Source organism: Balearica regulorum, chromosome 1, assembly GCF_011004875.1.
Source record: "Balearica regulorum gibbericeps isolate bBalReg1 chromosome 1, bBalReg1.pri, whole genome shotgun sequence".
Lineage (NCBI taxonomy): Eukaryota > Metazoa > Chordata > Aves > Gruiformes > Gruidae > Balearica > Balearica regulorum.
This window is the reverse complement of record NC_046184.1, coordinates 36,893,772-36,911,297: the sequence shown is the minus strand read 5'-3', so window position 1 is coordinate 36,911,297 and position 17,526 is coordinate 36,893,772. Positions and strand designations below refer to the sequence as shown.

General features: G+C 37.6%; 1 protein-coding gene across 5 annotated transcripts in view; it reads right to left on the bottom strand.

Moving 5' to 3' along the window:
• Nucleotides 1–17,526, bottom strand: part of MON2 (MON2 regulator of endosome-to-Golgi trafficking) — an 82,991-nt gene that overhangs the window by 64,062 nt on the left and 1,403 nt on the right. For all 5 annotated transcript variants that reach the window (XM_075745384.1, XM_075745360.1, XM_075745368.1 and 2 more), the window contains exon 2: nucleotides 2,761–2,824. In XM_075745384.1, the coding sequence (XP_075601499.1) occupies nucleotides 2,761–2,824 (64 nt within the window). The remainder of the gene's footprint in view (nucleotides 1–2,760; nucleotides 2,825–17,526) is intronic.

Genomic DNA, 17,526 nt, shown 5'->3' with positions numbered 1-17,526 from the left:
AAAACATAAGTTTGTTCCCAATTAAGGCTTGTAATTTAGGCATCTAATTGTCAGTGTCTCTACATGTGAGCTAGATGTCTAAGCTGCCTTTATAGTCTATGAAAACCTACAACGCATGGCTGACAGAGCCTAGAGAGCTTACTCTAACACGGGTACAAATGCTTCTTCACTCATATAAGTTTCTGAATTGCCACCAAATTCTAACCATGAAGCAGAAAGAAGAAAGCAAAATTTTTAAAAAAAGATACCTCAAAACATTTATCCTTAACATAAGACTCATGATAACGTTCTGAATGGCAAAAATGGCATGTGAGTTAATAAATAAGACAAAGAAAAATTTATACTTTTTACAGTATTTTTCCTATAATCCATTGAAAACAATAATGTCACAACAGGATCTATACAAAGATTTTTACTTTATGAAGCTTAAAAATTAACGTTTCGTAAATCTGGTTTGGTACCAATCATTATATTAGCTTCAGTCTTAAAATACACAAATATTTTCTTATATCCAGGTCTGCTTCCATTTTGCTACCAAAATTATGTAAGAATACATTAAAAAAGAAATCTATCGTAATATACCACATCAAGAAAGAAGTTTTGGGAAAGTAAAACTTACTCCTCCATTCCATCAGCAAGATTATAATGCTAATTTAAAAAAAAAAAAAACCTTCTAAAACAAAAGCATGAATTGCACATCTCAGAGCCATGTGGAAATAAGTTCTCACATTTATCTCTTGTGATATAAAGCACAAGTTGACTTCTCTTTTGGAATGACTTAAATCCTCATAAATAAATGATAAAGCTTGTACAGACTGCCAAGAATGAAGACTTTGAAACTGCTCAACTTAACTTTTCCAAGAGAGAGAAAGAAAGAGTTAGATCAATGACCTCAGAGTTCTGGCAAGTTAAACACCTCTCACCAGACATATTACCTCTGTGTATTCGTCATTTTAAGATTGCGTCTATTTTCCTTATAATCAGACACAGTGTAATGCTTCAAGAAAGCATCAGGTCAGCTTACTCAAACCAATCTGATACAGTTGCTCTATTCTAGTGAAATGACAGTTTACATCAAAATATAAAGAAAAAATCATATCCTGATGAAAATATTTATTTGGGTAACTAGAATGTCTAGTAGATGTTCCTAAATCATCTAGCAGTCAAATAGTATCTACTTCGCTAGATTTCACAGTTACAGTAGCCTTTTGCAGCTTTATTATTCCTAAAGTATACATACTATCTTCCTGCGAAAAGTTTAAATAGCAGGTAGGAGACAACAGAGATCTTGACACTAACTTATCTACAAGATTAGGCTACAACTGATACCTCAGAAAATACAAGAGTCCACAAAGAATTGGAACTGTTTACTGGCATTATGTTTAATCTGTGAAACGTTAGCATAACGTGCAGGCAAAGTATATGTTCCCCTCTGTTCCGCAGTTTCTTACTGTGAAAAGAGTTATTATCCTATCAGCAACGATTAACTAATCAAAATAACTTCTATGACCTGCTCCTTTTCCAAACCTCGTAACAACAAATCTGTACAGGTTTTTTGATGAACGAAATAAATACTAACTACATTCTAGCTTACACCTTCCAAAGGAAAAGTATTTACAAATTTGACCAACTACCAGAAAGCATTCCCTCAAAAAGACAAAAGTAAAGACTGCCTATCCATCCCCAAAATCAATGATCTTTCACACCTCTTCACTTTGAAATTAAGATTAAAAAGCAAAGAATTTTCAGGATTACAAACTAGCTTTCTAAAATACAAAGTTCTTTACACAGTAATATGCCAAAGAATGTCGACAGCTTCCCAAATGGCTAACTTGAGATTTCTCTTATTCATTTGCATATTTTGATGCATAGCTGACATTACCTGGCATAGTTTCCCCACTTATGTCAGCATTCATGACAGCAGTAAAAACAAAAAATAAACAAATAAAAAAGAGGCATTAAAGTGAAATATTGAAGGGTAGGACTGCTACTTCAAATAATTCTAGGAAATGCCTCCTTACCAATATCTGATTTGCATACCTCAAAACAAGAAATAGTTATACATGTATTTCATTTGGACCTTTCAAATAATTCAGCATTTTAAGGATTTTGACTACAGCTGGGGTAGACACATATTAATACAGGGGCGTTCAAATCTTGCCAAAGGCTTTACCAGCAATTGGCAAGAAGCCATCAATTTACACACTATTTAATAAAACTTAAGAAAGTCAGACATACTGTTTTAAGCACTTACAAAGCTGCAACTCACAAGCTATCTCCTGTCCCTCAAGGCAATGGTACATCTTAAGTTGAATGACCTTGTCTCAGATTAAGACGGAATTTTGCCTGCCAGGTACAAGTCTCCAAAGGCTAGACTCTCATACTAAACACACAGATGAGGATGATACTGCAGAACTCCACACAGAGCCCTCAACAACAGCCATGGTGAATGCAGATAGCGAATAAGATATTGAGAATTTGGAGCCTAAGCATTTCATCCTATTTTTCTAAGTGGATGGTTACAGAGACACAACTGAAAATGGAGACCTTCCTCAGCATCAGTATAGCACTAACATGAAAAAGTAGTATCAAAAAAAATTCTCATGCTACTGGATTTTTTGCTAGGTGCCAAAAAGTAAAGCATTGTTAATATAGCACACACTAAAAGACATGTAGGATTATTACACGTATCCAAGACATTTTTGACATTTTGATCTGTAACTCAAGGGTTTTTTTCCCCACTGCATTGCAAATAATTACCTGCCAAAATATCAGTGTTCCGCGCAGCTATTGTCTTCACTTTTATTATTCCTGATTCAGCAGCCTGTAAGAGAAAGAAAATAACTAGTTTAGACGACATTTCGTACATCAATATCTGGAAAGACACAAGGATACCTGTAATAAATAAAAATATATAGTCTCAGGGCAAAAAGGTTTTTGTAGTGTTTTCATTAAGCAGATCTAATGCAGAAGTGAATTCTCCGTAGCTTCTGGAATTCCTCTCCAGAATTCCACAGGAAGGACTATATTCCGTGGTTCAGAACTTTTAGAAAACACAATTCTTATTATAGTACTTTTCTGCTTATGAACGCTGGAGAAAAATCTCCAGTAAACATAAGAACTGGTAAGTAGTCTGCACAGCTTCAAACTGTGAAACAACTACCACAACATATAATCCGTCACATTCATCAGATTGAAATACTGAACAAACCGAGAATATCAGTAATTATATTAATGTTTAATATTTAATACTTAAGCAATGACATCCAGTTAACAAACTGGATGTGGTACACAAACTTGAATATTATCACTGTTCTTCCAGCTGCATAGCAGTATTTTCTGTTTGAAAGCTAACTTTTACTAAGAATGAGTACCTGAATGAATGCGATTTTCCCATAGATTTTGTATCCCGAATTCCCTATACAAATTATCCGAGGGCAGTACCATGAAGATGCCTTCCTGTCAAAGCTCTCCTGAGATGCCATACAATCCACACCAATGCTTCCTCTCCTTTCCCAGCCAGTATGACCTGACAGACCAAGAGCATCCTCCTCTCCCTCATGTGCCCATTCTGCGGGATCTGGGGCTGCAGACCTGCAGGTGGGGGGGAAGCATGTGCACAGACTGCCTGGATGCCAACCAGGTGCTGCTGAGCTGAGCAGCCCACTGAGGAAGAAGATCACAGAATGGTTTGGGTTGGAAGGGACCTCAAAGATCATCTAGTTCCAACCCTCCTGCTGCGGGCAGGGACACTCTGCACTAGACCAGGTTGCCCAAAGCCCCATCCAACCTGGCCTTGAACACTTCCAGGGAGGGGGCATCCACAACCTCTCTGGGCAACCTGTTCCAGTGCCTCACCACCCTCACAGTCAAGAATTTCTTCCTAACATCTAATCTAAAGCTACCCTCTTTTAGTTTAAACCCATTACCCCTTGTCCTGTCACTACACTCCCTGATGAACAGTGCCTCCCCATCTTTCCTGTAGGCCCCTTCAGGTACTGGAAGGCAGCAATTAGATCTTCCCAGAGCCTCTTCTTCTCCAGGCTGAACATCCCCAACTCTCTCGGCATGTCTTCATAGGAGAGGTGCTCCAGCCCTCTGATCATCTTCATGGCCCTCCCCTGGACTTGCTCCAACAGCTACATGTCCTTCTTATGTTGGGGGCCACACATCTGCAAGGCAGTATTGTTCACAAACACTTCCCAGCATAAATCATTGAAGTCGTGTTCTCTAATGAAATCAAGCCAAAAAGAAAATACAACGTCGAGGCTTTGCCTTTCAAAATTATGATTTCTGACAAGTTTTTGTGTACAAAGCACAAAAATACATTGCAAATGGTGTCCTTCCATTTTTAATTCCATTAATATGGATAAACCTCTGGAAACAATTAAAGAAATCACATTCGATCCACTGTGCGCTAAAGTAAATTGAACAGTTTTTCCAAAAAGACAGAACAGAAATTGCTGGAAAATACTGTTCTGCCAAATTTGAAAGTGCATTTCCCCTTTTATTTCATCATTGTATTTCTGCCTACTTCCCACACTAAACATTTCCATTTTTCCTCTGATACTACTTTTTAAAGAAGTGCGACATCACTATATAAAGTGGATTAGAGAAGCAGACAGGCTGTGGCAGCAGAAATATGAAAGCGACAGTACATGAAGTTCTACCAAGTAGTAACATTCCCCCTTCATCAAAACACTACTCCAACAAGATTTCCCAGAAAGTCAGGTTAAGATGACAGTATAAATTCATAATCAAGTATTTCAATTAAGAGTTGATATACATATTTCTCAAAACAGCTAAATTACAAATGTGGAACTGAAATTTTCAACTTATTTTTTAATTTCCCAAAACAACACAGAAAGACTAAATGCTGACTTAAGATAATTGAAGATTTGTGAAACTCTGAAGAATTATTTCAGCTTTGCTGAACATAGTGTTTCTACTTTAAAAATATAAACAGAATAATATCCATGGTGCCTGAACATACAACATGCTCAAATGAGCACAAAGCGACATGCAAATATATCTTTTGCATAATTAAAATGAGGTGTGCCAAATGCAGTTCTCATTAATTACATTAACTTAATGCGTTGAATTGTCTTAAGTTTTAAGTCAAACCCCGTTCTTCTTCAGTTATAAACTGTCAGCTAATTAGGGGGGGTCTTGCCACAACAAATTGTTTGTATTAATCAATATGAAGGATTTGTCACAGTCCAACTTCAATTATCTTCAAACTAAACCTCATCACATCTACTGGCAATCGATTTCTTTCTTGCCAAGAATGACAAACTCACCCTGAATCAAAGAAATATTAAGCCTGCCCACATGCATGACATTAGCAAACACCACGCTCTCTGCATGAAGAAGGAAAAAAGTTTCCAACATAAAATCTCCCAGTTAGTTGTTTCCATGCTAGTTTTATATAAAATAGCATATATTTTTTTAAAAACTAAGGTAAAGCAAACCAACAGCTATTAGACTTTTTACCACCACTCTGAATAAAACAGTGTTCCTCCATGAGATATGGGAAGTTCTATTATTATCTGCATTATGCTTTGGTTTCTATTTAGAATCCCAATTCAAAATGTTTACAATTAAAAACTAATTACACTGTACACATCCTACCAAAAAAAAACCCCAACAATACTCCACTATATATATATATATATAAAAAAAAATCACATATTAACATTTACAAAAAATTACCTCAGTTGATCACAAATAACCCGTAGAAAATAATGAGACTATAAACAGTTATCTGGCTATTCTGTATAAAAGTGTATTTGGATTGCATTGATTTAACTTGGCAAGTTAGAAGAGATATTAATAGATTTTAAGTTTAGACATTTACAGAAATTACTACAGCACTCTCCAGAACAATACCCCATTAGAAAAGGATCTTATCAAAACACTGGTCAAGGAGATGGCCAGCATCATACTGCATATGTAAGTAACGTTATCAGTTTCCCTTAGCACCACAGTTAATAGTAGTCTAATGAACAAGTTATCTCTTTAAGTTTAAAAAGAAGCAAATACACATAATTCCTGTAACACAACAAAGCTCAAGTGTACCTGAAACCTTCAGTCAACTAGATTTCCCATTCTGCTACTTTAATAACTGTGAAATGAACTGAAATAAAATGTCTCAAACACACACTTGCCATTATTGGGGTTTGTTTCGTGTTTCTCTTGAAGCAACTACAGCACCCAGTCTGGGAAAGGGAAATATTGATGAAGAACAGAAAATGTCTCTCAGTGACACCACATACTCAAGGCAATCTCTTCTGGATACTTTGATTTGCCTTTAATCAGTCAGCCAGTAATCTCACAGAAAAATTCAACAGGACCCTCTGGGCTCAAACACTTGCCCCATCATCTTTCTGCTTCCTTGGAACTCACCAACTATTTTCTGATTACATGGAAATCACCCTTCACAGAAATCCAAGCAAAGCAAATGGAGAATTTATGTACAAAAAAAATGAAAACACACATAGTGCCGTTGCAAGTAAACTGAAAAGAAGCCTAGGCATAGTATCTGCCTCCTGGCCTCAAAGTTCCTCTCCCACGGTACAGTCTGACAACAACATTCACAGCTCCCCAAGAACCTCACCATAAAGCTACCTTAGAGACAGAGGCTCTCTGCACAAGACAGACCCGGAGGTGGAAATTTGTAGAGACTTTCAAACCCAGCTTTAAGTGTTTCTCAGATGCAAAACTCTTCCCCTCCTCATGGATTTCTCAGTCCTTAGTTCAAACAGGGAAGAACTTCAGCTCTCCTGTCATCAGATGTGCTGTGCACATCTTCCAAATTTTTGGAAATTTTAAACCTTCTGTAGGGCCAAAAGCACCAACCAGGTAACGGAGACAAGTAATTTCTGCTCAGACACTCAGCAAGCAAAGACTTAACCCATCCTCAAACAGAATCAACATCTTCCAACATCCAGGTAACATTCAAGAGCTAAATTTCTCCACATTAAATATGTGCACACAGATTACAAAGATCTGTAACTCATAAATAGCATATAGAGGTATTAGGATAACTGGGGTATGCAATTCTACTAGCTACTGTTTGGAAATATGTAAAGGCAAGCCACCCACAGCAGCAGCAGAGCAGTAAATGCATCTGAAAGGCACCAGTTCCTCAAATCTGTCTTTCAGGGACACTGTGAAAGCTCTCAAATCCAACTGCAGTGGATGAGTCCACGTTACCAAAAGATACCACTATAGGTAACTCCATGATGATGATGATGCTACCTGGCAGCCCAAGAATGGCCACAAGGAATAACAGCATGGTATATGCTTGAGCACATAACTGTGTAATTACTTAGTGGTTTACTTCTCACAGGCAAAGGCCTCATGGAAGCCCTACTGCAATGTGACAATGCATATGGACAGGCAAGCAAGGCACCAGAGGGTCAGCTGAGATGGGATCCGACAGCACATCAGTTGCTCCACAGTAATCCCTACGGACTTGCCCTTACTCTGGGGTAAATGTGAAAGAGCTCCCCTTCTTTCATGGAAAAATAAAAACAGTTAACTTTTCATAATGGAAAGATTACACAAAATTCTAATCTTGAATCTCACTCTCTTACCAGTGACCCTTTTCAGAAAGTGAAAACAACATCCACTGGCTCTACTGTATAAGCCATTTTCAAAAGTTTTAAAAAAAGTTTGAAAAAAGATTAACTTGATGATCTTCAAAGAAACTGGTATCTCATAATTAGGACCAGAAGTAACCACCTTTTTAAAAAAAAAAACCAAACAAAAATTATATACACACATAGAGATATTTAACGTAACAAGGAGGCACGTGCTAATTTCTACTAAGGCTTGATCTAACTTTAGACATAGTTTTGTATTAACTCCTACATGTGATAGTATGGTTACCAAAAAGTAATAAGATAAAGAATTTCCACCACTAATGCTTTGAATGACCATTTGTGTTTCAATTGTATGCTCAGAGCAAATTACTACCTCCAGAGATGCCAAAATTGCTGCAAGGTTTACAGCTCTTACTACACAATCTTTTGATTTCTCTCTTCTAAAAAGAAAAACATTCAGAAATGCTTTCAAGAATGATGGTCTGTGTTGGTATTTACATTACATTGTTTGCCAACCTTTTACTAAGTTGGATAAGAATAATCTATGGCCACTTCCACATCTATTACGTGAAATAGACAGCAATTTTTTTCTATTCATCATTATCTGCCCTTCCAACTGGAACACTAATCCTATATCCAATAGTTTAGATAAGAGATCCTCCTGTCGAAAGTAGTTTCACTTCATTGTTATTCGCGCTTGCTTTGCAAAAGCACATTCTGGACCATTACTGTACTGCTAAACTATTATTTGGAGGAGGACACACTCACAAAAAAGCCCCACGCTAAATCAGCCTCATGAAAGCACTCGAGTATACCACATTTGTGTGAAAAAACACTGTACTTGCCTTCTGTATTTTTATCTTCCTCCCCAGGAGTACAATCTCTACTCAGACCCTTCTCTCTTATATGTGCTCATTCTACCCGTGATTTAAACTGGTGAAATGACAGTTCCGATCTGAGAGCACTGTGCACTCACAGAGATTTATTATATCAGATGATTTAATGTATTTGGATCAGAGCTTGCTCACATTCTACTGGCTTGGAGCAAAGCCCACCAGCAGTCTCGGGGAATGGAGTACTACATGTTGTAAAGGCAGACACAGGGAGTACATGAATCAAGTACTTAAGTCAACTGGACACATAGAAACCCATCCACCCAAGGGCCAATATCATTGAAAGTACACCCTCTATCAGGGTCACAGTGATTGGGGAAGGTTATTGGTAACTGGCGAGAGGAAAACATCACATGCACCTCAAGGGAGGCCATGGAAGAACATTCAGGGCACTACAGGCCAGTCAGCTTCATGTCACTCCCTGTAAAGGTTATGGAACAAATCCTCCTGGAAGCCATTTCTAGGCACATGCAGGACAAGATGACGACTAGGAACAGCCAACATGAACTTAGCACGAGCCTCACCAACCCGACTGCCTTCTACAATGAGATGATGAGCTCTGTGGGTAGGGGGAGAGCATTACATACTTTATACCTTGACTATAGCAAAGCCTTTGATCTCATCTCCAATCATATCCTTGCAGTCAAATTGGTGAGATATGGCCAAGTGGACAGCAAAGTAGGTGTAAGATTGGCCAAAAGGGTCATTACAAATGGTATAAAGTCCAGCTGGTAACCAGTTACTAGTGGTGCTCCTCAAGGATGGATACTGGGGCTAATACCAATTAACATCTTTATTAGCAGCCTAGATAAAGGCATAGAGTCTGTGGACAAATATAAAATTCAGGGTACTGTTCAATACTGGGGGGGGTGCATGCAGCACTGTATTCAAAGGAACACATAAGCTGAGAAATGGGCTGCTACGAACCTCATGAAGTTCAACAAAGACCGCTGCAAAGTCCAGCCCCAAGCACCAGTAAAGCTGGGGGCTGGCTTTGCAGTAAATGACCTGGGGCCCTTACAACAAAGGTGGCCAACTGCATGCTGGCCTGTACTAGCAAGAACATAGGCAGCAGGTTGAGGGAAGGGAGTCCTTCTCTCTCTTTGGCTCTTGTGGGACTGCTGCTGGAGTAATATGAGGAGTTTTAACCTCCCTAGTGCGAGAAGGACATTGACATGATGGACCAAGTTCACTGGAGGTCTACCAAGACAGCTGGGGGATGGACAACAATAGATAAGGAGATGCTGTGAGAGCTGCACTTGTTCAGCCTGAAGAAAACTAAAGGGAGGGCTTGTTAACATCCACAGCTTCCTAAAGAGAGGCTGCAGTCAACACAAAGCAATTTGCAATTACTGTTCAGATGGGTGCTCCATCCTGGATATATGTACAAGTAGAGAAAGAAAGCAAGCAACACTGAAAGCAATAATGCTCCTTTCAAATCACTTCATATTCTACAATTCCTGCACAAGTTTCTCACTGTAATTTTACTTCCACAGAACCTTTGCAATCATGGTAAAATAGTATTAATTTTCCTATAAATTAAAAATTGTATTTTGGTAAACCACGTTCACTATAACCAAACCTTCAATATAAAACCAGCTACAGTTTTCCAATTTTTTAAGTTTGGAATATGTGATTTACATGAATTGTTGAACAGCCTGGGTTGTTGCTTTTTTTTTTAAATCAATAAATTAATATATTCGCTGGTTTTGTTTGTATTGCCTTTATTTAGCATATAAAGATAAGAAATTGCCAACAGATCATCAGTCTATATTTACATACAAAGTACCTTCTTCAGCTGTTCACACTTTACCTGAGACAGAAGCAAAATTACTCTGGTTTATTCTGCATCATGATCTACTTGTGCTCGGTGAAGGAAAGCAATAGTGTACCTTTCTGATCCCAACAACAGACACAACGACAGCTGAAGATACTAAACTAATTCCTGCTAGACTTGACTCTGGCACCATCCTTGAACATTCTCAATTACCAGAGCTCCAGTGCTTTGAGAGAAAAATAAAAGCATTAACTGATTTTATTATCCACTTTCTCTACCAATTCAAGATTTATGATATTGCAGGTTTTGGTTTTTTAAAAAACACACAACCTCATTCATTTCCAGCTTTAGTGTAACTATATTAGTTGCCCTCATATTAAAAGTGCTCTTTCACTTGACAGGAGTGACTACTCCTCTGATCCATTAATCTTCTGAAATTGTCAGTTTGCAGTATCAAGCAGCCAATTCAGAATCCTGAAGGTTAATCGTCAATAATGCCAGGAGAGGTGCCAGTGTTATCTAAATTGCTTCAGAGCTTTTGCCTCTGGAGGTACCTCACCTGATGTTAATGTGGAGGTAAAGATAATGAAATACAAATATTTAATATCAGGAATTTTCATTTGACAATCAAAATATTACACCTCAGCTGGAAAAACCATCACATATAAATTAACAGAACAAGTCAGAATGAATAACATAAAACAACTCATTACTGAACAGCACTGATGTAGACAAAGAAGAAAAGCTAACCAAGACTTGATACAGAAGAAACAAAGCCAATTAGCAACAAATTCTTAAGTTATACTTCTCTGCCACAATCAGAGAAAAAACAGGGTACATCCTGATTCTATATCACTATTCTATATTACTATTATATACATAGTGTATGGATATCTTGAGATCCAATATCTACCATTAATAGGTTTCTGAGTGATCCGTCAAATACAACATAACTGATTATAAATCACTGAAATACAGCACTTGAATTTTCATGACATGTTTGTCACAACAATCATCATTCTACATTAAAAGAAAAAGCCAACACCCTGTTTCAGAGCTTTAGGAGATTTACACTTGAAGTTGAAACTAACTTCGCCTTCAGCTTGTTGATCAGAACAGATGGGACCAGGAAACTCCTGAAGCTTTGCCACAAATACTATATTCAGAGTCACCCAGTCAGAGACAGCAACGCCTGTTTGCCTGGCACCTGGTAAAAAGAAACAACAGACAACAGTTTGGGCACTACTTGAGAACTGGAGTCACCAAGAATTTCTAACTTCTGTTACAGGTTTCCTGTATAACCTTCAGGAAGCCATAGGAGGTAGATGAAGATTCAATCAAAGATTAAGATGCACAAATATTTAGACTCCCGTTACAATGGAGATTTAGTCTCTACTGAATGCTCCTTAATTCTTAAAGGCACTCCTTAAGCTAATTCAGCTGACCCACTAGCAGGGCCTCAATACAGAGGTCTAAGCTTAGACCTCTGTATCTGAGACAACTACATGCAGACAGCAGAAGACTCCATGCTCTTCTGGACCAGCTGCTGGAAGCCAAGGAAGAAACATTAATGTATCTCAAGTGGCAAAGACACCTATGTGTGGGTGACAGCCTAAATCCATCCCCGGGCTACAATATCCTCTGAATAGCTATTTGGCCTATTGACAGTGTTTCTATAACAAACCAAGCCTGCACAATCAATGACACCCAAAGTCAGGCACCTTAATCCTGCACTGAAGTCTAACTTAAAATGTTTACAGATAGACTGAGATACAGAAAGTTTTATTCATTTTTTTCTTCATTCATTAAATTGCAAAGTATTACACGATGGAGAAATTGGGTGTATATGCATGATGTGAATAATTTTTGAACACCTAACATTTCTTATCAAAGACTAAAATGATGACATGAAATTTAGAATTTATTATAAATCTTGAAGCTTAGAACAGATAAAAATAACAGTACACTTTTAAAAATATAATTTTTAAAACAATACTACAGTACACAGATCAATATTGAATTAAAAAACACTGCAAAATTAATGGATTCCAAACATGAAGCTAGCAGACGTGGCAATTGGTAGAGAACAGGAATTACAAAAGGAACTGTAGGAAATATTAGGGATCACCTGTTTCAAGTTACCAGCTTAGCTACAGGCTAGCAACTAAAGAATGCTACAGAATAATCTCCAGTCACATGCACAAAACACATGCTTAAGTGCAAGCTGAGTAATTATGGCAATATCCATTTTACAGAGCACAGTTTCTACATTTCAAAAGAACCTTCAAATTATTAGTTACGTGAATATCCATTAAAGAGAACCAAAAACTCTGTAGTGTTTGCATCCTTCTGAACTAACGCTGTGAGGACCTGAAAATTAACCAACATGGAAAGTTCAGTGCAGGTTAAGTTCCCTGTAGGCTACAGTACTGGAATTATTCAATTCATTTCAATCAAAAATAAAGCAGAAAACCCCAAAACTTGATTACTCCTACAGAAAATGGTCTACATGCAAAGGGTTGTTCTTTAACAGGTCCATTTGGCTCATCTTTTTACTGCAAGAGTAGCACAAACACACAGCCCTCAGAAATCATTGAATGCTAGCAATAAATACATCAAGCAACTCAAATGCCCAAATCACAAGGCATTTCAGCACGTCATTTTCTTTCTTAGCCTTCTCCAATTTGTGTACTGCATCACATTCAACAGATTCTCTGAAACATTGTTACTGTTACAGAACAAACAGCTAACATTCACACTTCTTTTAAACTGTTCCTTCCAGTTGCATTAGGAATCCTAATGATCACTTCAACATTGTAAACCTAATTAACTAATCTGTATCTTTTTAACATACGTTTAATTTGTACAATACATCCTCATATTTTGTTTCTACGAAACAGCAGCTACTCAGTGACATCAGAGAGGTTCCCTAAAAGGACAAGCTTCCCAACTAGCTTTTTGGCATTAGCCCTAAGATGCGTTCAGGATCAGCATATCATTCCAAAATGAGAATGATTTAACCCAGGGGATAAAACTGTCAGGTACGTCACTCAGTGCAGACAGCAGTGGACTCTGAAGAAGAAAAGTATGAGTAAAACCTCTGTTCACAGAACACAACAGACAGCCCCTCAGAAAGGGCAAATACTGTCTCCTGGCTCAGCTAGCCCACATCACTTCTACTGTAATTCAATAATTTAAAGTTTGCTTTATCCAGAAGTCACTCAAATCTGGATTCTTTAACTTTTGCCCAAAGAATTTTATAAGAATACTTGCCTGCAAGTAGAGTTACTTATAAAAGAAGGCAAATAAGATTGCAAAATCAGATTCTATTATTTTTCCTAGATACAGCAAATTAATTTACAATACTGGTTCAAAAATATGTCTGTATGCCAAAGGCATACACAACTCAATAAATAGTTAAACAAAAGCAATGCCGCTGTTTCAAACAAAGGTCTGGAAAAGAAACAGTACAGAGAGGCTATCAAAAGCTGTCTTTCAGGAATCTCAAGAGAACACTTCAACTGACCAAGATATTCAAAACTAAAGCTGTGCTACTCTTCCAGGTTGAGGCAAAAAGAATGCTATTCCTTTTCCAGCCCTACAATTCCAAATTACCGCAGCAGCAAACACCCTAAACCACACAGAGACCTACAATCCATTACCCAACTGCTAAACAGAGGGCGCGCCCCGTCCCACAACTGGTCTAAGCCAGGCCAAGCTGATCCTGCCACGGGAGGACACAGTCCCTGCCCACCCCAACCCCGCCAGCACTCTCCCTTCCCCTCTCCCACGAGCATGCCTGCAACTGTGCAGGAAGCTGGATAAGAGTTATTCTTTTTAATGTGTTTTTTCAAGCTCATTTTGTTTTTACAGCTATTTAAAAAAATAAAGAGAAAAAACCTGAGTCAATGTAGAAACTACAAGCCTAATAGAAAGCCGATCCTTGGACTAGATCTGTGTAAACAACAAGGAGTTATATCTGACTGAAATTCAGGCTGAGAACAACTTTCTGGGTATGCTTATTTTCCCTTTTAACTCGATTATTTCTGCTAAATACTTATATTTTTCCCCTTTTATTTCTAAGGTTTCTTACACAGTGAAGTTATCAAACCAAATCAGATGCAGCTTACAAAACAGTATTTCGATTCAGTAATCAGAAACAGCAGGTAACCTACTTAGCACACTAAACTATTTTCAATTTTGTGATAAGACAAAATTCTTACTCCACTTCAGTAAAGAGAGCACTGCCAGCTTCCCACACACCCAGCACAGGATATCCAAACTCCAGACACTAGCAGGTTAGGATAATCTATAAAGCTTTACGCGTGTGCCACACAATTCTGTCCAGAGTTGGAAGTTAAGCATTGCAATGCTCTAATACAGAGCAAACTTTAGGCCCCATCGTATTAAAAACAAAGGTTTAATGGCCAAGTGGTATAATTTTCTAGCAGAAACGTCAGACTCCGTAAGATAATATGAGCATAACTTATACTGGTACCAAAGACTGCTTCATCCTCTGTAATTTCAAGCTCGACTGTTTAATTTAGGCTTGCCCTGAGAGCTTCTACCACATCCCTGGTTGGTTTCTATTTTTTATAACTGGGAAATGTAAATATATTGTGAAAATAAGAATATATGTTTCAGCAATGTCATTATTTTGTACATCTGCCAATATAAACAGATTGGGCATATCACAGACATAACCACCAAATCATTCTTTGGTCATAGTATACAGCTTTCATGCTTAGTATATTTCTGTAGTCAGTGCTGATTTGAGGAATATCACACAGGATTTATCCATCTACCCAACAGAAACAGTCAAAAACACCTAGCAACAACAGACATGGGCCTGAAGTCTAATAGCAACTGGTATTCCCCACACCCTTAAGAAAAATAAGTCTAGCACATTAGTTAATCCCCAAACATCGTCAGCAACACAACTTCAAAACCACAGATTGTGCAGCTCCCATTCTCAATGTATTAAGCAGCACCATCTAGGAAAATTCTACTCGGGTATTATTTGTCACATGGAGCAAAGACAAGGTGTGGATTGCTTTGAGGACAACAATACATTCTGTTATTTCTTAGTTAAAAGCCCTCTCTAACGAAGGGGAAGGAAGTTTGCCACATATTTGTGTCATAAGTTTAACATTGGGAGAAACTCAGTAATTTCAATGTTTCTTAACAGATTATTAAAGAGTCCACAAAAACCTCAGAATCCACTGTTGTAAGTGACTGGACTTACAACTACATGATTTCCACATAAATGTGACCTATGAAGAAAACTTTAGAGACTCAGAAGTAATAGAAAATTATGAGATGAAAGTGCTTAAAACAGTGAAGAGTTCAAGTTCCATTTTCAGTAAGGGTTTAAGACCTTACTTCCAGTTCCTAACTGAGGATAAGGTCTAAATCCCACAGTCTGTGGGATACCCCAGACAGCTGTCCCCTTTTCTGCTGCATCCCCCCTCCCCCCCAAAAAAACCAACTCCAATAAAGCACTTCAGTTGCATCATCTACCTGCTTGTTCAAAGAATCATTTAATATTGTTTTGGTCTCTCTGTACCTAATCAATATGGCATTAGTTTGTAATAACATATTGCATTAGACAGATCCTTAAAATCTAAAACCCTATTTAATTTTTAAAAAAAGGCTCTATTTTTCTGATCATACCACTTTCTAACTCCTTACAATATTGATTAAAAAAAGGATTTGCTCAAATTAGTCACTTGAGCAACAAGTAGAATTGAGAACTACACTACTACTTTTATCAGCAGCATACCTATCAGCTAAATTAATTTTGCAGATTTTTAACAGTATTAATATTAAAATAATTTAAAAAACAGAATAGACAAAACATTTTAGAAATGGCTGGCAATAACAAATAGCTGTGAGCAAAATTTTAGATTATGCTAGAAACTGAAAAGTTTATTAGAAGCCATTTGCCTTCACAAAGTACCTATCAAATCTAATAACTGTGATACAGCTTACAACTATTAATTTTGGACTAGGAATTTTTCAATAGCTTTATCACAGTATGATAAGTTTATTAAGTGACACGGAAGCATACACATTAGCTGCAAGATAAACTCATAAATTCCACTGCATGTGGTTGTGATGACAATAGTTACACTATTACACAAGTGAAAAAAAGTGAGATTTTAAGTAGTAGGAATGTTTTTAAAAGTCTATGTTTAAACGTGGTTTAAAAAGCTGGTGCTGTTCCAAATCAGTAAGAAGAACATGCCATTCCCCCAATCACTAGCCAAATCCAATCATCATGATCAGACCAAACACCTGTGATGAAAATATCTGTTTAGCAGTTGAAATCTGACTGAAAATGACACTTGTTTCCTTTAAAACTAGAACAACAGGGAAAAAAAGGCTTCCTGAAGTGAGGAAGTAAGATTGTTTCCTGTGACTGTATCATACATCCTACTTTAGGACTGCTTGCACCTCAGACCTCTTCTGCAAGAGTCCACAACTCACAACAGAAAAAGTCCCATCTCTCTTTAAACACCTCCCAGTGCTACTCCACAAACCTACCCAAACTCCAGACAACTGTGAAAAACTTCAAGTGTTTTTAATGAAGTTATGCAAATTGCTGTCGAGATGTAAAAGGAAACAACACAAAAGTCATACTTACACAAGAATATGATAAACATGCTGAAGACGTATCAAGAATTGCATATGCAGTGGTTTCGCTAACCTTCAGCATGGCAAATGGAATGAAACAGTACCAAAAATACTAGCTTAAGAATTACGCTGCTCATCTCCTTTATAGGAGAAAGTAAACATTAACACAGTGGGGAAACTTGTTCACAGACTAACTTACTCAGACTCATGCAGTAATACTCAGGAGAAAGTGGAAGCAGCACCCCCGCCTCCCTCCAAAAGACACACAGATTTCTGTTCAACTGACCACAACTTTTTCTTATTTACATATGACTGCACACAATTTCTCAGAACTGATCACAACTTTCTCTTGTTTTTCTGTGACCACACACAATTTCTGAAACACACCGGCATTCCTCTGAAACCTATAATCGTATATAACATGCCCTGCTACAGCATGATGCTTCACGCCTTTCAAAACACACACAGTCATTAGCTGCAATTCATCTGTTAAAGTGTACAATAGTTCACACAGCATTAAACATGCTATCACTTAACTGGAAATAAAGTCATATTACATATGTCACTCCTTTCTTCCCAACTGACAGTCTTTTCCGTATTTTCGCAGGTACTT